The 23,960-nt window shown below is 41.1% G+C and overlaps 1 protein-coding gene across 5 annotated transcripts in view; it reads right to left on the bottom strand.

The window, feature by feature from the left end:
* Nucleotides 1-23,960, bottom strand: part of DCDC2C (doublecortin domain containing 2C) — a 102,417-nt gene that overhangs the window by 25,474 nt on the left and 52,983 nt on the right. For all 5 annotated transcript variants that reach the window (XM_024215795.2, XM_024215796.2, XM_026653102.1 and 2 more), the window contains 2 exons: nucleotides 19,621-19,786; nucleotides 17,758-17,858 (listed from right to left, as the gene is read on the bottom strand). In XM_024215795.2, coding sequence (XP_024071563.1) covers nucleotides 17,758-17,858; nucleotides 19,621-19,786 — 267 coding nt within the window. The remainder of the gene's footprint in view (nucleotides 1-17,757; nucleotides 17,859-19,620; nucleotides 19,787-23,960) is intronic.

Raw genomic sequence — 23,960 nt, 5'->3', positions numbered from 1 at the left:
GGCCCTGGGCTGGGACCTGGTGGAGTCGAGTGGGCACTGGTCCCTCTATCGCTGGGGTGGCAGCCTCCCCACCTGTAGGCCATGAGGCCTGCATTTGTCTGCCGCCTACCTGAGCCAAGGCACCAGGTAATAGACTGCCTACTTCTCTGCCTGCCTCAGAGGTCAGAGAACCCCCCTGCCTGAGCCTCTAGACTGTTTGGTGCTCCGCCTTGCCAGCGACCTGAGTTCCTAAACTCTTTGGTCCCCCATCCTGCTTGAGGGCCTGGGTCCCAAGATTAAATTGCAGCTCTGCACCTGCCTAAGGGCCAGCACTCAAGACTGCTCATTTGCTCTGCCTAAGGGCCAGAGCTCATATACTGCCCAGTTGTTCTGCCCCCACCTGAGGGCCAGAACCCAATGACTGGCTGTTGTCCTGCCGTGCTTGAGGGCTGGAAATTTTTAGATCATTTAGGACTCTGCCCTGCCAATGGCCCGAGCCATATGCCTTTGCGGCTCTGCCCTGCCTAAGGGCCAGAGCCTTCAAATGTTTACTCTTCTGCTAAATCCCTGACTGTGGGCGATGCCCACTGATGTAGTGAGGCAGAGTGGGAGGATCCACCGCTAACCCACTACAGGCCAAAAAGCCACAATTCCACAGTCATAAAAGAGGACAATACTGGCGAAAAGCACACCCAGGTTCAGTGGCAAAATGAAGTCAGCAATGAAAAATAAAAAGCAATATATACCAAATGGAAAAGGGGGGAAGAGATAGCAATCAATATAAATTAGAAATTTTGAAATGTGGAAAATTGATATGGGAAGCTGAAGGAATTAGGGTGTGATGCAAGGCTAGAAAGGGTTAAACATCCTGCAAAATAAATAACCCTCAAAAGACATGTGGGGAGAGAATGTTTGTGTTTTTGTATATTTACATATGTACGAATAGGGTCAACGATGTAATCAACAATCCCTGTCTATGCTGTATTCTGATAATTCAGAAAACAAAAGAACATCGTAGCATTTAAATGAATTCTAAACATGGGATATCTCTGTATACATCTGTCTTTGAGATCTATAGCAAATAATCTGTGAATGGTGGAGAAACAAGCAAATTGCCTTATGTTAATTCTATAGCTAAGTACTGGTGATGGACCGCCTTCAAAATCATCCTAATTACCTTTTGAACTCCAACTTGTCAAAAAGGACATGAAATTGTATAAAAGATCATTGGGTCCTGATTCTGTTATCTCAGATCTGCTTAAGCTTCATCAGGGGAAGTTTGAATCGCAATACTGAGGTCCCAGTTATGCTGGTACGCCCTGAATATGAGATTTGAACATTGGACTATGACCTACGAACTATTTCCAAAAGAACTCTTTGCAACTACAAAGCTCACATCTCTGCTATGAATCTGAATCTTAAGAATTGAACTCATGTCTGTATGTATATTGATCTTTTAACCATACTCTCGCTCTTTTGTTTTTAATAAAGTTTAGTTTAGTTAATACAGAGGTTCTCAAACTATTGTACTGGTGACCCCTTTCACATAGCAAACCTCTGCGTGCGACACCCCCCCCTTATAAATTAAAAACACTTAATATATTTAACACCATTATAAATGCTGGAGGCAAAGTGGGGTTTGGGATGGAGGCTGACAGCTCACGACCCCCCCGTAATAACCTCACAACCCCCTGAGGGCTCCCAACCCCCAGTTTGAGAACCTCTGAGTTAATAAGAATTGGCTGTGGCGTATATTTGGGCAAGATCTGGAATATTCAGTAACCTGGGAGGTAATGTGTCCAATCCTTTGGGATTGGTAGAACCTTTTCTTTTATATGATGAAATAAAATTTTCAGAAATCATCATATTTGACTTAGGTACCTGAATGGAGGCCTGAGGCTGGATCACTTTAAGGGAACTGTGTTGTTTGGACTTCTGAGTAACCAGTAAGGTAATCAAGAGGCTGTTTTATGCTGTGTTGGTAAATCTAAGCATTGCAATATCCACCAGCTTTATGAGGATTGTCTGCCCCATTCATTGCAGTTCACCCTAATTGAGTGACCATAGCTGGCCCCCAATGGGACTCTGGTCACATAGGGAAAAATCCAGGCTGACAGGGCTAAGGACAATAGGAAGGAGGTTTTTTTAAGTATATTACTGGGTGGCCAAACTTACAGACCTCTGAGCAGCATACAAAAATTTTCAGAAGTTTGTGAGCCAGAGGACACCTGCAGGGAATCGGGGCTTCAGCACCTTGGGAGGCACCTGCCAGGGCTCGGGGTTTCAGCCCTGCTCCTGCTGAAGCCCCGAACTCCAGCAGGCACACCTTGTGAGGCTGAAGCCCTGAGACCCTCCTCCCTGCTGGGCAGAAGCCCCTATCCCACCACCCAGTTGCAAGGCAGAGGTCCCTAGCTCTCGCTTCAGTCTGGTAGGTGGAGAATGGGGGAGCCCCGAGGGGGACTCTGCAAGCCACACTTTAATTATAAAAGAGCCGCATGTGGCTCATGGGCCACAGTTTGGCCATCCCTGGTATATTAGGAACAAAAGAAATCCTAGCAATGGTATAGGCCCAATGCTAGAGGGAGATGGTAAAATTGTTAATATTGGTGCAGAAAAGACAGAAGTGTTCAATAAATATTTCTGACTTTTTTTTTAAAGACGAGGGAGGATGTACTCAGATCACATGAGGGTGATGAAGCAATTTTCAGTTCGTCAGTTACTGAGGAGGATGTTAGACAATATCATCTACTAGTGATAAACATTTTAAAATCATCAGGCCCAAATAGCTTGCACTAAAGAGTCTTAAAAGAATTGGCTGAAGAAATCTCTGGCACACTGATGTTAATTTTTAATAAATCTTGGAAGACTAGGGAAATTCCAGAACACTGTAAGAGTATTAATGTTGAAAGTGGCTATACTCAAAAAGAGAAAGCAGGATGACCCAGGTAAATATAGGTCAGTTAACCTAACATCAATTCCAGAAAAATAATGGAAAAGCTGGTACTGGATTTAATTGATAAAGAATTAAAAGACAAGAATATAATTAATGTCAGTCAACATGATTTTATAGGAAATAGGTCTTTCTTGTCAAACAAAGCTGATTTCATTGTTTGGTGAGACAGCAAATTTGGCTGATAAAGGTAACTGCATAGAAAGCAGTGACTCTGACAAGGATTTAGGGGGTTACAGTGGATAAGCAAATCAACACGAGTCCCCAGAATGATTAGATGGCAAAAAGGGCCACTGAGATCCTTGGATATATAAACCAGGGGGATAGAAAGTAAAAGTAGGCAAGTGATTTTGCATCATGTACAGCATTGGTGAGACCAATATTTGAATATTGCTTATAGTTCTGCCACCCACATTTTAAAAAGGATGTTGAAAAATCAGAGAAGGTACAGAAAAGAGCGACAAAACTGATTCAAGAGCTGGAAAAAATGCCTTAAAATGAGACATTTAAAGAGTTCAATCTCTTTATCTTATTTAAAAAAAAAAAAGATTGAGAGATGAGTTAATTACAGTTTATTCATACTTTCATGAGGAGAAAATACCAGACTCTACTCTATCAGAAAAAGGCATAAACAAAAACTAATGACTGGAAACTGAAACCAGTCAAATTCAAACGAAAAGTTAGACACACATTTTTAACTGTCAGAGTGATTCACTATTGGTACACTTACCAAAGGAAGTGGTGGAGATTCTCCACCTCTGGATGTCGTCAAATCAAGTTATTTGGTTCAATGCTAGGTAACCAGATGAAATGTAATGGCCTGTTATATAGAGGGGGTCAGATTAGATGACACCTAATGGTACTTTCTGGCCTTAAACCAGTGGTTGTACTGGGGACCCCTTTCACACAGCAAGCCTCTGAGTGCGACCCTCCTTATAAATTAAAAAAAACTTTTAAATATATTTAACACCATTATAAATGCTGGAGGCAAAGCGGGCTTTGGGGCGGAGGCTGACAGCTCGTGACCCCCCACCTAATCACCTTGCGACCCCCTGAGGAGTCACGACCCTCAGTTTGAGAACCCCTCCCTTAAATTCTATGAAACTATGAACAATCAGAAAGAAAGGATGGCAGTCTAGGTTAGTTGTATCTGAAATAGCATCGCATATCACCAAGAGCAGAGATGCATCCAATACTTCCCTCCTCCTCCCCAAGAATGAGAATAATGAAGATCAAAGACACTTCAAATAGAAAACTGCCCAAAGCCAAGACCATGCCTTCTAGATATTTCCTCTTCCTCAAATCAGCATCTCCTCCATCTTATCTGGGCTCCTTTTAAACCAGTTTCCTCCCAACCACTTCACCACATTTGTCAGATTGATGACATTGCAAAACAAAATTCTCACTATTTCCCCTGAAGTCTTGACATACATATTGGAGAGGATGGTTGGCAAGTTGGAACCCTGCAGTATTCTGCTTGTAAAAGACCTTGGGGAACTAAAATAATGCTTTCATTGTACCCTTTAGCACCTTTCAAAGAGGAAGAAAAGAGTCCACTGAAGGGTTATCTTCCTGAAAGATCCCACAGGCAAGTCATCAAAGCCCAGTAGTTATTAGTATCAAAGGCTGCTGATAGCTTTTGATCCTCATCAGCATGTACACCATTGCTAGAGATATCAACAAAATCACCAGTGCATTGCACCTACAGCTAAAACAAAACTGACAGTGATCTGCAACATTTGCAAGTTCAAGATATAACCGGAGCTATTCAAAGAACATCTTTCCAATAACCTCCCCAAAAATGAAAGATTAGAGACTGAGACTGTTAACTTCATGAGATTCTTTTTGGAGCAGGGCCTCAATAATGGCAACCTGCCCTGTTAAATACTCTTTTTTCAGAAATATGATCTAAAATTAAAATGTATTTTCAAATATTTTAATATTTAAAGCCATGCAATTTGATTAAAAGTCTTTATGACTAAATATAGTGAAATGCATGCTCACTGTATGTGATTATTTAAAAATATAAATAAATAAGTAGTTTGGAGTGTTGGTGTTTGCTGCTCTATATTATTAAACTCTTTGAAACATAGGTCTTATCTACACTAGATAGGCTTTGCTGGTATATCTATACCAGAAGAGCTATACCAGCAACCTCTCCTAGTATAGATGCAGTCTATTTTATTTTAATTATTTTGCCAGTATAGTTTATACTAGTTCCCTGAAAAAAATAAGCAAAAGGACTTTGGGTCATTATCACTGTGTCTATGCTCCTAACTGGCATAGCTATGCTGGCAAAACTTTTAAATGTAGACCAGGCCGCAGATCAAGGTTTCCTAAGTGTTTAAACAAAGCCTAACACATCAGGAGTCCCAAACCTGATTGCTGAAAGCTTTTCATCTTCACCACTGGACCAAATCCTGATGCCAGTGAAGTTATGGCAAAAATCCTGTTTTCTTCAGTGGACCAGGATTTGACCCCAAGTACTTTAGCACTAGAGGCACAAAATCAGTTTGAAATTCTCAGTTAAAAAGTGTGTTGAAAGTTGTTTCAGGTACTACAAGGGCACCCGAGTACCCTGCCAGTTGTGGTTTCAGAGCCCTATTTATTTTTAAAAATACATTTCTCTTCCCTGTTGCTGTGTAAAAGATTCACACACAAAAAAAGAGGGAAGTGACCAACTAATGGACTATACAGTGGAGACAATGAAAATTAACTTTACACAATGGGCTGTGAAATGCACAACATAAAGAGAATTTTTGTGGGGGATTTTCTTCCTAAACTCTTTCAATTATACTGATTTTAGGGGTTACTTGTATCAGCAGTAGACAAAACGTCTTCAGAAATAAGTTTGATTTTTAAATTTTTGGTGTCCCTTTAATTATGGGCAAACTGCATTCTAATATCAAAAGCCTGTCTGACTTTTCTAGTAAAGTCTGCAGTGGTGTTCTGCATTGATATCTTCAGCAAAACTGAACAGACTCTCTTCTGAAAGACTGCTTGTAGGGCTTCCAAGATACACCTTTTAAGATTGCAGCAAGATTTGGAAATCAGATAAGCTTTCTGTTTCCATCTATCCACAAGGTCATGTTTACCAAGCTAGGTTGGTTTTGTGTTAACTATCCCCATTGCAAATTTTACCACAAGTCCCAAAGGCTTGTATTAGCCAACAAAATTTCTTGACTGGTGATTACATTTCACTTTTTGGTTTTATTTCAATAGGAATGATATTTGTATTCTTTAGCTGAATTTTTTTTCCTACTAGTCTTATTCCTAGTCTTCACTTAAAAATTGGATCTACCTAGCTACATTTCCCAGGCCTGTGAAAAATTTTGCACCCTGTGCATTGTAGTTAGGTCAACCTAATGATTTAGTGTGGCTAAACAGTGAAGAAACAGAGTTTAATATTTCTGATTTCATAATTCCACTTATCCATATTTTTTGCCCTAAAGTATAATTTCAAAGTGTCCACTGATGGTAGAATAATGGAAATGCAGTCTTACTCCCTGCCAGTCTCTTGAATGAACTTCAAAAACTTTCTGCATTGTAAATATAGTATCAGTTAGAGAGACTCCAAAGTTGTATTTAATTTCTTAGCAAAAGAGACAGATGAAGCCAGTTTATTTTCAGGATACTCTTTTCATATATAACAGGTTGAGGTCTATCTTGTGATAATATCAGGAAGAAGCTGTGTAACAGACAGGCCCAGTTTCTGAAATATTATACGAGTTCAAAGATGGCAGCAAAGAAATTCTTACAATAGCTGACCAGTTTCCAATCTCTATATGGCTAGTAGAGTTAATAAAACATCATGAATAGACAGCTGAAATGTATATGCAAACCCATGCAAACTGTGAACATGAGTCACTACAGACTTCTTTTAGTATTACTATCATAGAGGCGAACAACACAGGTATGATCTTTGTCTCTCAACCAATGAGCACATGGTTCTTGTGCTTAAGTATTCACAGTGGAGAACAAAAGTATTTTGGTAATTTTTTTTATTGATCTACTTAGCAGTTAGATGGACTTATAGTTAAAAGTAAATATTGGGTCTGTACAAAAGCCATTTTTTACCAGGTTGGTGATGGAGTGTTTGGCTCCAAATGGAGCACTAATATATGGGAAGCCTAGTTAATAGAACCTATAAAGTCAGGTTTTATTCTGCACCTGTATACAGAGCTACAAAAAAAGTGTCCGGTGAAATATCCAGGGAAATTCAGAGAGCGGTAATGATAAAGCATTTTCTATGCAAGAGTGTGTGACCCACTTCCTTTCCAAGGCCAATTAAAACTAGTCACAGAACAGAAGAGAAAGCTTCTAAGCTCTTAGCATGCCCTCAACAAACAGCTGTCTTTTTCTCAGTCTCCAAAAGTAACGCTATGTAGCTTAGAGTGCAGGCAGGACCAAATTTATCTCTTACTCTAGTAACTTCCAGTTGTTACTAGAATTAGGGGACCCTGTGGGGAAATTAGAAGAAACTATGTCTCCTTTTATAACAGCAGCTGGCACTGGGATGTCTTAAGGAGCAGTATGACATAAACACACCAGTCTCTATATGAGTGGAATTTATATGAACAGAGAGGCAAAGAAGTGTCAGGTCATGAAGCAAGCTAACCTGAGCTAATCACGCCAAACCAGTTCATACATATTGGTGGGCTAGTAAGAAGCAGACCACTGCTGCATCCTGAGCAGCATCTGTTCCATGAATAAACAGATGACTTCACTTCCCTGTGCTGTCCATCTGGCACCTTTCACAAACTCTAAATTCAATTTAAAATACAAACAAAGATTTTACTGTCACAAGTGGTTTGACCTGATAGATGAACTGAATGAGAGATTTGACAGGAGGTAATAGTTCATTGCCGTTAGGCAATCTCTCTCATTCTTCCTGAAATTGAAAGATGATGGTTTCTTTAATCAGATTTGTTTATGTTTATACAAAAAAGAAACATAAAAGCCATTATTTGTATTTGGAGAAGATCAAGATAGAAATGAAGTAGCCTATATTATGGATCCTGACTGGTAAACACTTCTCCTTGCTTCATTTTTAAAATATCAGCAACACTGGTGTTTTAACCAGTCTGTTGGGGTACTGTGCAAGTATTGTTACCCAGATGTTTAAAACACGGAACTGGTCTAATCCCTTCCTCTATAGACAATAAAGCTTGTTTTTCACATGTACAGTAAAGGCTGAATGATTCTTACCCACACTACAAAAAAAGGCTGAAGTTCACTTGAAATGAATAACGCATTCACACTCAGTTCTGCTCAGCAACTGTCCAGTAGTAAGTTTTTGTAATATTGTGTTGTTATATTGTTTGGGAGTGTCTGCATTCCTGCATAATAATATGCAATTGACTGTGTCAGTCTGTACATCTGTAGGTGCAGTTGTGTCACAAAGTAACTGGGTGTAAGTACTAGAAGAATCTTGCCACTTCATATGCTGTTCAGCTAGATCCAAGTCCCCACTCTGCTCTCATTTTGCCAATGAAACTGGCTACGTCTCCCTTCCTATGTGTGCTGTGCAGAAAGTAGACACAAAACCTGACAGTGTTTATCTCCAGGGAATCTAATAGATTCCAGATCAAAAAATTTTTAATATATACACACTGGGAAATCAGAGTATTCTCCCAGAGGCCACAGAATTTCAGCAAGTATCCATACATCATCTCCCAGATCCAGTGTCTGTCAGGGATTAGAAGGCATACCCTTGCTCAGGAGTATAAAACTGGAAGCTATGTTTTGAATCACTGGAGGAGGTAGTGCAAGGGAGCAAGTAAAAAGCTGCGACCCTTTACAAGGCTATTTTAAATTCAAAAGCTGCAGCTTTTTCTCTCATTTCTATCATCATCAGAGGGACTAAAATGTTATAAATACATGTTTTATAGTTTATATACTGCAATTTAAATCCCTGGTTCATACCCGAGTTACATGCAAATACTTAGCCCATAGTTTTTTGGTAGATGAATGAATGAACTTGATTTTAGCATTTTTCCTTACCTTGATGGTTTAAAAATTTAAGGAACAGTATTTAAGTAGCAGAGGAAAAAGTTTTATGTGGCTGCCTTCAATACATGCTACTCTAAAAACTTAATGGTATCAAGACAACCCTTATCTATCAGATCATAAAACTTTTTGATTTACTGAAAACATTGTCGATACCACAGCAAAGACAGAACAGAATGATGCATTCTGGAATCTCTTTTATTGCATTGAATGCAGCATGAGCAATTACACCACCTGCCCACAAGGCAGGTATGTGTCCATTCAGTGCACTCTTGAGATCAGATGAACTGGAGGAGCTAAGAGACAGAGAGGTACATAGACAAGACTTTCAGGGACACAATAGAACAGTCCTACCCCCGCTCAGATAGCTTCTGTGCTGTGGAGGAGGATGAAAGTCTGGGGGAAGGAGAACATCAAGCTGGAATGGAGGGAAACAATCCCATAATTGGGACTCTCCTACAGATGATGTCATCCTCTCATCCCCTCCCAGGGGAGGAGACCACAGTTATTACGAAGAGCCAGGTAATAGTAATGGGGGATTCGATTAAAAATATAAATAGTTGGATTTGTGATAACCAGGAGAACCACATTGTGAATTGCCTGCCAAGTGTGAAGGCTGCAGACCTCTCTAAACATCTAGTTAAACTTACATTCAGTGCTGGGGAGGAGATGGTTGTCATGGTACATCTATGTACCAGTGACATAGGGAAAGATAAGAGAGAGAGGTCTTGGAGACCAAATTTAGGCTGCTAGGTAAGAGATTAAAATCCAGGACTTCCATGATAACATTCTCTGAAATGCTTCCAGTTCCACACACAGAGCCAGCTAGACAGGCAGAACTGCAGGGTCTGAGTGCATGGATGAAACAATGATGTTCGGAGAGGGTATTTAAGTCTATTAGAACCTGGTGAACCCTTGAGGAAAGGAGGAGCATATACAGGAAAGATGGGCTCCACCTAAACCATAAGAACATAAGAAAGGCCGTACCGGGTCAGACCAAAGGTCCATCTAGCCCAGTATCCTGTCTACCGACAGTGGCCAATGCCAGGTGCCCCAGAGGGAGTGAACCTAACAGGCAATGATCAAGTGATCTCTCTCCTGCCATCCATCTCCACCCTCTGACAGACAGAGGCTAGGGACACCATTCCTTACCCGTCCTGGCTAATAGCCATTAATGGACTTCACCACCATGAATTTATCCAGTTCTCTTTTAAACTCTGTTATAGTCCTAGCCTTCACAACCTCCTCAGGTAAGGAGTTCCACAAGTTGACTGTGCGCTGCGTGAAGAAGAACTTCCTTTTATTTGTTTTAAACCTGCTGCCTATTAATTTCATTTGATGACCCCTAGTTCTTGTATTATGGGAATAAGTAAATAACTTTTCCTTATCCACTTTCTCCACATCACTCATGATTTTATATACCTCTATCATATCCCCCCTTAGTCTCCTCTTTTCCAAGCTGAAGAGTCCTAGCCTCTTTAATCTCTCCTCATATGGGACACGTTCCAAACCCTTAATCATTTTAGTTGCCCTTATCTGAACCTTTTCTAGTGCCAGTATATCTTTTTTGAGATGAGGAGACCACATCTGTACACAGTATTCGAGATGAGGGCATACCATCGATTTATATAAGGGCAATAATATATTCTCAGTCTTATTCTCTATCCCCTTTTTAATGATTCCTAACATCCTGTTTGCTTTTTTGACCGCCTCTGCACACTGCGTGGACATTTTCAGAGAACTATCCACGATGACTCCAAGATCTTTTTCCTGACTTGTTGTAGCTAAATTAGCCCCCAACATATTGTATGTATAGTTGGGGTTATTTTTTCCAATGTGCATTACCTTACATTTATCCACATTAAATTTCATTTGCCATTTTGTTGCCCAATCACTTAGTTTTGTGAGATCTTTTTGAAGTTCTTCACAGTCTGCTTTGGACTTAACTATCTTTAACCAAAACGGAACTAGATTGCTGGAATGTAAAATTACAATGGTCTTAGAGGAGGTTTTAAACTAAGGGCTGGGAGAAAGCCGACTGGTTCAGAGGAGTACATGGTTCGGACAGAGACATCACTGAGGGGAGGATTTATTAAAGGGGATACTCTATATTCTCGTACAGATGAGAGGACAGAGGTTGATAAAGTACAGGTAGGAACTAAAGAGAAACAGTCAAAAGAAAAAGAGTCTCATTCAATTACATCACACAAATGCAGACAATTAAATATTGATAAATTTTATTTTATAAGTGCTTGTATACAAATGCTAGAAGTCTAAATACTAAGATGGGTGAACTTGATGCCTGGTATTAAATGAGGATATTGATAAAATAGGCATCACAGAAACTTTGTGGAACAATCATAACCAATGGGATACGATAATACCAGGGTACAAAATATACAGGAATGACAGAGTAGGTTGTGCTGGTTGGGGAGCGGCACTATATGTGAAAGAAGCCTGAAGTTAAATATAGTAAAATCTTAAACCAAACAGTCCCATAGAATCTCTATGGATAGAAATTCCATGCTTCAATAATAAGAGCATAGCAGTAGGAATACACTACTGACCTGATGGTGATTGTGAAATGTTCAGGGAAATTAGAGAGGCTACAAAAACCGAAAACTCAATAATAATGGGGGATTTCAACTATCCTCATAATGACTGGGTATATGTCACCTCAGGACCGGAGGCAAGGATAAAATTTCTAGATAGCACTAATGATTGCTTCTTGGAACAGCTAGTCCTGGAACCCACAAGGGGAGAGGCAATTGTTCATTTAGTCCTAAATGCCAAGAGATGACTATAGCTGAACTGCTCTGTAATAGTAACAGTAATAGTGACTATAATGTAATTAAATGTAACATCCTTATGGGGAGGGGGACATCAAAGAAGCCCAACACATTAGCATTTAACTTCAGAAAGGGGACCCACACAAAAATGAGGATGCTAGTTAAGAACATAAGAACAGCCGTACTGGGTCAGACCAAAGGTCCATCTAGCCCAGTATCCTGTCTATCGACAGTGGCCAATGCCAGGTGCCCCAGAGGGAGTGAACCTAACAGGTAATGATCAAGTGATCTCTCTCCTGCCATCCATCTCCACCCTCTGACAAACAGAGTCTAAGGACACCATTTCTTACCCATCGTGGCTAATTGCCATTAATGGACTTAACCTCCATGAATTTATCCAGTTCTCTTTTAAACGCTGTTATAGTCCTAGCCTTCACAACCTCCTCAGGTAAGGAGTTTCACAAGTTGACTGTGCTAGTTAAATGGAAATTAACAGGTACAGTCACACAAGTGAAATGACTACAAGCTGCATGTTATTAAAAACACCATAATAGAGGCTCAAATTAAATGTATACCCCAACTTATAAAACAAAGACCAAAAAAGTGCTACCATGGTTAAACAAAGTAAAAGAAGTGGTTAGAGGCAAAAAAAGGCATCCTTTAAAAGTTAGAAGTTAAATCCTACTGAAGGAAATAGAAAGGAGCATAAACTCTGGCAAGTCAAGTGCAAAAGTATAAGCAGGCCAAAAAGAATCTGAAGAGCAGATAAAAACTAATAATTTTTGAGAGCATGCAGATGGTTAAATGACTTTGCTATTGCAGTCCGCATCCTAGAAGTTGTAAAGGACAAGGGAGGCCCTCACAAGGAAATCTACTCTTATGTTATCCAGGAACTTAGACCAACTTTGAATGAATTGGGAATCTCCACTCCAGAGGCTCTCGGCCTGGACAAAGCATAAAAATAATTGATGGGCTGCACATGCATTTTATTAATGCTCCCTGATTATACACAGTCGCCTGGAGACACAGATGTTAAAATATTACCTTATTTGAAATAACTAATAAAAAACTAATAATTTTTTGAAGTACATCAGAAGCAGGAAGCCTGCCAAACAATCAGTGGGGCCACTGGACAATCGAAGTTCTAAAGGAGCACTCAAGGAAGACAAGGTCATTGAAGAGAAGCTAAATGAATTTTTTGCATCAGTCTTCACTACAGAGGATGTGAGCCATTCTTTTTAGGTGACAAATCTGAGGAGCTGTCCTAGACTGAGGTGTTAGAGGGATGTGTTGGTACAAACTGGTACATTAAACAATAATGAGTCAACAAGACCAGATGGTATTCACCCAAGTGTTCTGAAGGAACTCAAATACGAAACTGCAGAACTATTAACTGTGGTATGTAACCTATTGCTTCAATCAGCCTCTGTACCAGAGGATTGGTAGATACCTAATATAACGCTGATTTTTTAAAACAGCTCCAGAGGTGATCTTGGCAATTGCAGGCCAGTAAGGCTAACCAGGCATTATCAGACACATAGATGAACATGGTATGTTAGGTAAGAGTCAAAATGGCTTTTGTAAAGGGAAATCATGCCTCACCAATCTATTACAATTCTTTGAGGGTGTCAACAAGCATGTGGACAAGTCTGATCCAGTTGATATAGGGTACTTGCATTTTCAGAAAGCCTTTAACAAGGTCCCACACCAAAGGCTATTAAGTAAAGAAAGCAGTCATCGGCTAAGAGGGAAGGTCCCCTCATGTATCAGTAACTTGTTAAAAGATAGGAAACAGAGGGTAGGAATAAATGGTCAGTTTTCACTGTGGAGAGAGGTAAATCGAATGGTCCCCCAGGGATCTATACTGGGACCAGTGCTGTTCAACATTTTCATTAATGATCTGGAAAAATGAATAAAAAGTGAGGTGGCAAAGTTATTACTCAAGATAGTTAATGTCAAAGCTGACTGTAAAGAGTCACAAAGGGATCTCAGAAACATGGGTGACTGGGCAACAAAATGGAAGATGAAATTCAGTGTTAATAAGTGCAAAGTAATGCAGACTGGAAAATTTAGTCCAAACTATACATACCAGATGATGGGTCTAAATTTTTACCACTAAAGAAAGATCTTGGAGTCACTGTGAATATTTCCCTGAAAACATCTGCTCAATATGCAGCAGCAGTCAAAAAAAGCTAACAGAATGCTGGGAACTATTAGGAAAGGGACAGGTAATAAGACAAAAAATATCATACCACTATATAAATCCCCCAAACCAGGGGTCACCAATGGCAGCAGGTTTAAAACAAAAATAAGGAAGTACTTTCACACAATGCGCAGTCAATCTGTTCAGCTAGTTGCCAGGGTTATGTTGTGAAGGCCACAAGTATAACTGGGTTCAAAAAAGAATTAGAAAAGTTCATGGAGGATAGGTCCATTAATGGTCGCGGATGCAACCCAATACTCTGGGTGTCCGTAAACCTCCAACTGACAGAAGCTGGGACTGGATGACAGGGTATGAATCACTTGATAATTGCCCTGTTCTATTCATTCCCTCTGAAGCATCTGGCACTGGCCACTGTTGAAAGACAGCATACCAGGCTAGAAGGACAATTGGTCTGACCCAATATGGCTGTTCTTATGTTCTTAATAAACCTCGAAGTGCCACAGTTTACAGAGTGAAATGTTTCTTTTTTTAAAGAACAAGTTACATTTCTATTCCTGTGCTGAATACCACCATAGCTTGGCGCACATATAAATTTTCTAGAGTAAGCCCAGTCCTGCTGCTCAAAAGAGAGCTGTACTGACTGATATTTGGTCTGTTAAGGAGAAACAGGACAGGAACTTTGAAAATTGTAATTCTGACTACTTGGTTTGCTACTGACCAGTAGCCGTCTGGGGTGGCAAGCTTCCAGGTGATGATGGCCACATGCTTCTGAATGGTTTTGGGAGTATTCATGACAAAGTGTCACAGCTGCAGCTCAGGGATGAGCCCAGTGCAGATTTAGGAAAGTGCCGGTGGCAGAATGCTGGACACTAACAGGTGAGCCAGCACTCTAATCACTTAGGGTATGTCTACACTGCAATATAAGCCCTGGTTTCAAACTCAGGGTCAAGCCTAACTCCTCTTTATCTACACATAAACTGCACTAACCCAGGGCTCAGACCTAGGGTCCCAGGACCCCACAGATGTGAAAGGTCTGAGCCTGAGTCAAGCTGGGAGACAGGGCTCAAGCCAGGACCCAGGGTTCAAGCCCTATTGCTTTGCAGTGTAAACACAGACCCGCTGGACTCATGCTCTGGGACCCCACCAAAAGTATTCCACAATTCCACCGGACAACTTTCATTGTCCTCTGGACAGTTAAGTTTGGTGGATAGTCAAGTTTTCCCTCACTGCACCATAAACAAAGGACTGAAGTGGTCACATTTTTGGAGGGCGCTAGGAAGTCTTGGATATGGGGGGTTGGGACTTGGGCCCACATAATGCAGTGTAGTTTCCCAATTCCTAATCTAGGGTTATAAATGAATGTAGATGCTCAAACCCTAGGTTAATAAGCCCATGGTCTGTTAACTCAAGTTCTGCTAACTCTGGGCTTACATTGCACTTTGGCACTAATCAGTTCCCTTGGAGAAGGCTGATTGGAGATATGCAAGCTAATTAGCTGATCAGGCTAGGCGGCTGATGAACCAATTAGCCCATCAGCTGAGGGGTATAAGAAAAACACAAGAAGGTGTCAGGAGAGGACCTGGGCTAGCTGACTCCAGTGTGTTCAGAGATCTCAAGGAAGGGAGACCTCTGGCCTGGTGGAAAAGGGTTAAACGTAGAGAAGCACTGTATATAATATTGCAGCATTGTATTGCATTACCATATTGGTGCTGGAAATGTAAATAAATCAATTGAGGTTGCCACTCAATGGGGAGAGTCTCAGAGGGTCCTGGGGTATCTGCAAACAGGGACGAAGTGCACCCCATTACAGTGCCCTTTGTCATCCTCAGATTCTGCCACCACAGCTGATCACCCCAGGTCTCCAAAACAATCCTTTCCCACAAGTCAGCACTTGTTTCTCAAGCCCAGAAACAGCATTGCATTGAGTATAGCCGCTCCAAAAAAAGTTCATCCAAAGCAGCTGCTCTGTGTCATCCTCCTTCCACTGCTGCTGGTACAGCCGCTGTTGCAGCTGCCAAAAGTGCTCAGCATATAGCATCCAAAGCCACAGTCACCTGGCGATGAGATCTCAAATAAATGTCCACCAGTCTCTGTGTGTTGGCAGTTGTCAGCATCACAACTTGGAGCACTATTCCAGGATAGCAGACACAAAATGCCGGATGTTTTGAAAATGGAACAGGCTTGCCCACAAGAAATGAATGAGATGGCAGGAGAGGAATCACGGGCACTGTTGAGCTTATCCCCAAGTCCCACAATTCCACTCACTCCCAGCTAACTTCTGCTATGTATCGATAGCGGGGCAGTCACCCCATTCTGGTTCAGAAAGGGTTAAAAGCCAGCCCTTGGAGAGGGCTGGGGCTTAGAGCCAATCAGAAAAGGCTGGGAAGTAGCCAATCAGGGCCAGGTGGGCCCCATCAAAGAGCTGCAGGGCCAGAAGGTAGTCCGTCTCTCTCCAGCCTTGGAGAGGGAAAGACTGGTTGCCTGCAAGCAGAAGGGGGTACCTTGGACAGAGTAGTGGTGGGAGGAACAGGAGGCGCTCCAGCCTGGCGAACTCCCAGGCTGAGGCTTTGCTTCCTAGGCCTGAGGAGGTACTGGAGCTGTGGGGAGCAGCCAGGGAAGGAAGAGGCAGCAGGTCCAACCCCCTGGCTGATGATGAGTGGCCACTTCAGACTGCAGTTTGCCCCTGAGGGAAGGGGCTAGATAAAGACTGGGAGTGGGTCACTGAGGCAAGGTGGGCTTAAGGAGTTGGGGTTCCCTGGGGAAGGGAGGAGCCCCGAGTGTGGGGGTACTGTCGCGGGCAGTACCCGGGAGAAGGGGCACGGCAGGCCGGTGAGGGATGTGGGGTCAGAAGTACTATAAGTGGTGGAGATTGACCAGGAAGCAGGTACCAGTAGGGAGATGCTAGCAGGAGGCGCTCGGAGGCTGGGATGAGCTAATTCCTGGATGACCAGCAGGAGGTGCTGCAGCGGTGAGTGCATGCCGTGCTACAATATCCCACAACTCAGAGCAAGAGAAGTCACAGAATAGTATAATACATGGAGATATACCTATCTCATAGAACTGGAAGGGACCTCAAAAGGTCATCGAGTCCAGTCCCCTGCCTTCATTAGCAAAACCAAGTACTGTCCCTGACTTCTCTGTTGTTGGGGGCGGGGGCTTCCCACGGACCCCTAAATGGCCCCCTCAAGGATTGAACTCACAACCCTGGGTTTACCAGGCCAATGCTCAAACCACTGACCTATCCGTCCCCCACAAAGAATGCATACAGAACAGCAGCAAAGCAAAGCACTCTGGGATACTTGCACAGAATGTTGCTCACCTACTCTGCCCAAAGTCCATGCCATGTATACACACCGATCCGTACTGAAGCAGAAAATATTTTACAGTGGATGCACAATTATTGCAGACTGTCTAATATGCACCAATCAATGTGCAAGAAAAATCAGTGCAAATTAAGACCCCAAGTAGACAAGGCCTTATTTAAAGCTTGCTGATTTTGTTCATTAAGGCTAAGAGAGAAGACATATGCTTTGATATGTATAATTCAGCAAGCTGTAAGGAAAGAGGAAGATCATACACCAAATTGTTTCACTTCTTCTATCTTTATTTCAACCATGGGATTTTTACAGACTAATAGCTTAGTCAGGTCTCACTAATTTTTCTAATATAATAGTTACAGTAACTTAAACAAAGGGCTGCTTTTGCCCAGAGACTCCAGGAAATCTATTTCTACCTTATTCCTGTCAAAGACAGACAGAGGGCGAGAGGGGATATGCTAATTAAATTCTTTCTTCCTACTTTAAAGGACCAAGAATATTTTATACCAATAAATTTATTAGAGGGCAATAAGTTTGCCCTGAATTTACCTGATCGATAGGCATCTCCACTTTCAGATTTTTGTCTTCTTGTACCTCTGCTGCCCCTTGAACTTCTCCTCGGGGTTTACCAGCTTTAAAAATACTTGGTGCTGGAAAGTAATGAAAAAAGATACTCTTTGTATAGCTCCATGAACATGTCACAGTTCCTTGTTCATCAAATTCACGCTTAGGATTATTAAAATTCATTATTTTTCTTAGTAAGGAAAGAATCAATTCTATAATAAGAAAAAACATTCATCTTATTGGCTTTATTTCCAAAAGTTGCACAACCTAATCAGTTTCAAAGAAAAAAATGTATTCCTGTTGAAATATTTCATTTTTGCCTGAAAGGACTTACTAGGAAGTGTTGTGCAGAACACTTGGCCAAGAAAGGGTTATGTAGCAGTGCAAATATCAATGTCTAGTAAACTAAAACTATTACAGAAACAGACTAAAAATGTTGAATTATCAGTCTTCATGTCCTAGAAGAATAAAGGGCAATCAAATAGCCAAAACATAATTTCTTCTTGTCTTCTCTTTGTTAATTTATATTTATTATGTTTTATTTCTTAATAAAAAGCAAGAATACACATTCAGAAATTTGAGGCAGAATGAAGATCAGCAATTTGCATAATTTAATATTAAAGTATACAGAGGCCCTGATTAGCCCTACTGTGCTAGGTTTTGTACAAATATAAGTAGGCAGGTAGAGACAACCCCCAGTCTAATGAGCTTACAACCTAAGATGTTCAGAAGAAACTTGCATATAAACAGAGGTAGGCAGGTGGACACAATCCCCATGTGAGGAGCTGGGGCTCTGGAACCCAGGTCTGCCGGCTCCATCCACACTGCTACCCAACAGCTCCAGTGAAGCATGGAACAGCAGATTATGAGCCCTACAGGTTCAAGCATACAGGATGTCCCATCTATAGAAGTCCTGAGTGGCAAAGCCTACTGTGTTCCCTGATTGGCACAAGAATGCTATTTAAGGTCTAGGATAAACACCTGGAGGCTGTCTGCACAACTATTTGGGTCCCTGGCTTGCTGCTGCAAACAGATTGTGCTGCACACTCCTGATACCTTACCTTACTCCTGCCCTGCTCTTGACACCTGGCCTCGCTGCTGGACCCCTGCTCTGCTCCTGGCACCTCAGTTCCTGATCCCCTGCTCCACTTCTAATGCCTCCCTCTGCCTTGGTTCCACTAACTCTACTTCGGCTGGCTCATTTGACTTCAACCCAGTGCAGCTCATTGACCTCAACTACGACCTGATCCTATGGCATGACACTGGTACGGACTGCTGCTTCTGGCCTTGACCCTCTAGACTGACCTCAGACCATGTTCTCAAGTCCCCTCCAACCCAGGCCTTAGCCTCAACCCTGCACCCCAATAGCTGTGGTCCTGACACCCAAGTCTAATAAGCTTACAATCTAAGAAATGTTTAGAAATATACACACAAATATACATAGTATGTATACAGTACAACTGCTAGGTTTTTTCCTAAAGTATGATTTTTATACAAGAAATAAGTGATATAAATATTATAAATTGATACTGTTATGTTAATCGTAATCCTTTCTAAAATGGCTGACCAAATGACTTGGACATTGGGAGGAAATTATGGATTAAGAAGCCTGTCTATATGCACCTATATTTTTAAATGTTGGTTTGTGTGTTTTTTCTGTACTACTTCCAAAGGAGCAATAAATTTTTTCACTTGTCTGCTCCTCATACATTATACAGTATTTAATAGAAACATTTCAGCAACCATTCCATAGACTTTAAAAAACAGAAAAATGGAAATAGTTCATCAAAACAAAATTATTAAAACATAACTGTTGCCTTACACAACAGAAACAGCATTTCATATTACCCTTATCAGATCCCAGGGGTGTAGTCCTTTCAGGTCTTGCCTTCTTGACTTCTTTGCTTTCTTTGGCATAAAAAACTGAGGGTGCTTTTCCATCTGCTGGTTTGGGACTTTTTTGTGATTTTGCTGAATGTTTGCATGAAGGTTGACTTGCACTGTGTTTCTCTGACTAAATGAAACATTAAACAGAGAACATCCAAATGATTAACAATCTCTTTTATATTAACCATTAACTATGCCCACATAATTTGTTTGCAACTGTGAACATTCAGCATTAACAACAATGCAGTTCAGCATCCTTCACACATATCTGCTTTATTGCTTTAATTTCTTAGGCCTTTTGACTTTGCAAAGGCTGGAAAAGAAAAATAGCCCTTCCACTTGCATTCCTGCACTGCTGCTGTTACAGGGCTGAACAAGGAGCAACAGCTGGACTTGGGAGATTAAATGGATTTTATACTATTAAAAATTACTAAATGGCTTTTATCAATTTTTACTGCACTATAAAAGATATTTCTATTAGCCTATAAAGCCTTTTTCCATGACCAGACCATGACTATAATTTACAATGGCAAAAAACTAATCCAAATCATGATTATTGCTGTTATAATGTAGATTTTCATACTGTTATAGTTGCAATTTTAGATGCACGTGTCTAAAAATTATGACTATGCTTTTTTCAAAGAAGCTGCTACGTTTCTGTGTGTGGGTCAGCTCACTGAGGATGCTCATTAGATTTCCACTGTAGGCAGGGACATAATATTGAGAAGTTGTACTTACATATGTATAGACCAGGGATTGGCAACCTTTGGCATGCGGCCGTCAGGGAAATCCGCTGGTGGGCCAGGACGGTTTACCTGCAGCGTCCGCAGATTCGGCCGATCGCAGTTCCCACTGGCCGCGGTTCGCTGTTCCAGGCCTATGGGGGCTGCGGGAAGCAGTGCAGGCCGAGGGATGTGCTGGCCACCGCTTCCCGCAGCCCTCATTGGCCTGGAATGGTGAACTGCGGCCAGTGGGGGCTGCAATCGGCCGAACCTGTGGTCGCTGCAGGTAAACAAACCGTCCCAGCCCGCCAGTGGATTTCCCTGACGGCTGAATGCCAAAGGTTGCCGATCCCTGGTATAGACAATAAACGTATCTTTATGAGACTTCTAATACAGCAGTCCTTATGTAGTGATAGCATGAAGGTACCAGGAAAGACTAACCAGACTTGCAATTAAAGCTGGTTGAAAAATTTGACAGAACAATTTTCTGTCAAAGAAAACATTTTGTGAGAATGCATAGTTTTTAAATGAGTTTTTCAACAGGGAAAAAGTGAAAACAATTTAGATTTTCTCAGTTTCATGAGGTCACAATGTTTCATTTGATAAGATGAAAATGTTTTGTTTTAACTATCATTTTGATTCATTGCATTTAGACTTTTATATTAAATATAAGTATGCACATTGTTTTTAATATAAAAGTCTAAATTAAATGAGTCAAAATGAAAAGATGAAACATTTTGTTATTGCAGTAACATGTTTTTATTTAAATGAAATGATTCAACATTATCAAAATGAAATGTTTCAAAAAGTTCCAAACAAACATTTTTGGGAGGTTCCAATTTGGAACAAAAAATATTTTTAAAGATGTTGGCATTTCCCACAGAATGGAAATTACAGTTCCCAACCAGCTCTACTTGCAGCCCCTTTGGTTTTGCCACTTTAAACAGACAGCCCATCAGCTTATCCTGGGTTAGCTTTGCTAAAGCAAACACTAGTAAAAAAAACAAACAAAATAGCACATTTATTAACAAGAGTTAAGGTGTGGAACTACTCTGCAAAGCTACTGTGAAAATGGTCTTGAAGGTTCCATGTTAAAAATCACCTAATGACTTCCATAGCAAAATCACACAAGCCGTGGTAGTAATTGGAGACTTTAATGCCGCATAACACAAAATGTCCAGTAAATTCTTGAAACGTACTAGGGACAACCTTTTGTTTCGGAAGGGAGGAAGTAACAAGGGGGACAGGAATTTTAAACATCATTCTGACTAACAGGGAGGAACTAGTTGCAAATCTGAAGGCAATTTGGGTGAAAGTGAGCAGGAAATGATAGATTCATGATTCTAAGGAAAGGAAGGAGTGAGAACAGTGGAATAAGTACAATGGACTTCAAAAAAGCAGACAAACTCAGAAAATTTTAGGTAAAGCCCCATTGGAAGAAAATCTAAGGGGAAAAGGAGTTCAAGAGAGCTAGCAGTTTCTCAGAGAGACAGTATTAAAGGAGCAACAGTACACTATCCCGATGTGAAGGAACGACAGAAAGAAAAGGAAGAGGCCAATATAGCTCCATCAGGAGCCCTTTAATGGCCTGAAAATCAAAAAGGAATCCTACCAAAAGTGCAAACATGGACAAATGTCTAAGAATAAGTTCAAAAGAATAGCACCGGTATATAGAGGCAAAATCAGAAAGGCTAAGGCACAAAATGAGTTATACCTAGCAAGAGACATAAGGCAATAACAAGAGGTTATATAAATACATTAGGTACAAGAGAAAGAAAAAAGAAAGTGTAGGTCCTCTTCTTATTGGGGAAAGAGAGCTAATAAGGAATGACCTCAAGAAGGCTCAGGTGTTTAGTGACTATTTTGCTTCAGTCTTCATTAAAAAGGTGAATTGTGAACAGATATTAACAAGGGGGAAGGAACACATGCCAAAATAGGGAAAGAATATGTGAAGAATATTTAGATGTTAGATGTATTCCAGTCAACAGGGCTTGACAAAATTCACCTTAGAGTACTGAAGGAACTAGCTGAAGCAATCTCAGAACTGTTAGCAATTATCTTTGAGAACTCATGGAGGGCAAGTGAGGTCCCAGAGAACTGAAGAAGGGCAAGCATAGTACCTATCTTTAAAAGGGGAACAAAGAGGACCCCAGGAATTATAGACCAGCCAGCCTAACTTTGATATCTGGAAAGTTACCAGAACAAATTATTAAACAATCAAGTTGTAAGCATCTAAATGATAATAGGATGATCAGTAATAGCCAACATGGATTTGTCAAGAACAAATTGTGCCAAACCAACTCATTTTCTTCGTTGACAGGGTTATTGGCTTAGCGGATAGGACAGAAGCTGTAGACATGGTACGACAATGTCTGTAAGTCTTAACACAGTCCCTTAAGACATACTCATAAGCAAACTAGAGAAATGTGGCCTAGATGAACCCTATAAGGTAGGTGCAAAACTGGTTGAAAGACCAAACTCAAAGAATAATTGTCAATGGGTTTGCTATCAAACTGGGGGAATGTATCTAATAAGGTCCTTCAGGGGTCTCTCCTTGGTCTGATACTATTCAGTATTTTCATTAATGCCTTGGATAATGGAGTGGAGGGTATACTTATAAAATCTGCAGATGACACCAAGCTGGGAGGGACTGCAAGCACTTTGGAGGACAGGAATAGAATTCAAAAGGACCTTGACAAATTAGAGAATTGGTCTAAAATCAACAGGATGAAATTCAATAGACAAGTGCAAAGAAAAAAATCAAAATGAACAAACTACAAAATGGGGAATAACTTGATAAGCAGTAGTCCTGCTGAAAAGGATCTGAGGGTTATAGTGGATCACAAATTGAATACGAGTCAACAATGTGATGCAGTTGAGAAAAAAAAACTAATATTCTGGGGTGTATCAATCCGAATGGTGTATGTACGACAAAGGAGGCAACGATGATCAGTGTTCCATGTCCATTGAAGGTAGGACAAGCAGTAATTGGCTTCATCTGCAGCAAGGGAGATTTTGGTTAGTGTGAAGGGGAACACTCACCACCAATGCCGCCTAATGATCAGGAGGGGATGTGGCAGGTTGACTTCTTCCCAAGCATTCACCTTTCTTATTACTGCTCTACCCTGCAGTGATCTGTCCTTTTAGTGATTTAATTCTCCAGCCAGGTCACATTTTCTAGTCCACCCCTTTCAGGATATATATAGAGAGTCTCATAGCAAGGAGGTCACCAGGATTAAGCAAGGGATTCAGGGCTTCCCCTTTGGGTTGGGGTCTTGCATCTTTAGGGTCTTCCCCCAACTAGGTTCCCCACCAAGAAATGGATTTCCTTAGCTGTCCCTCTTTAGGGCTTGGTAAGGGAGCCCAGGCCCACCCTTTCCATTGGGTACTAATCCAGAGCCCAATGTTAGGCAGCTAAGTCCTGCACCTTCAGGTGCTATGCAGCTACCTCCTTGGATCACTTCCTACCAGTCCCCTCTTCCCACAGGGTAAAGTAAAGAATTAAACACAAAGATAAAGTCTGTAACCTTCAAAGAGTTACAGGTCCTTTCTTTATAGGCTTGTTCACATCACTATAGC

Source organism: Terrapene carolina, unplaced genomic scaffold, assembly GCF_002925995.2.
Source record: "Terrapene carolina triunguis isolate 2854851 unplaced genomic scaffold, T_m_triunguis-2.0 Scaffold42, whole genome shotgun sequence".
Classification (NCBI taxonomy): domain Eukaryota; kingdom Metazoa; phylum Chordata; order Testudines; family Emydidae; genus Terrapene; species Terrapene triunguis.
Note: the sequence above shows the minus strand (reverse complement) of the source record. Positions and strands in the feature narration are given on the sequence as shown.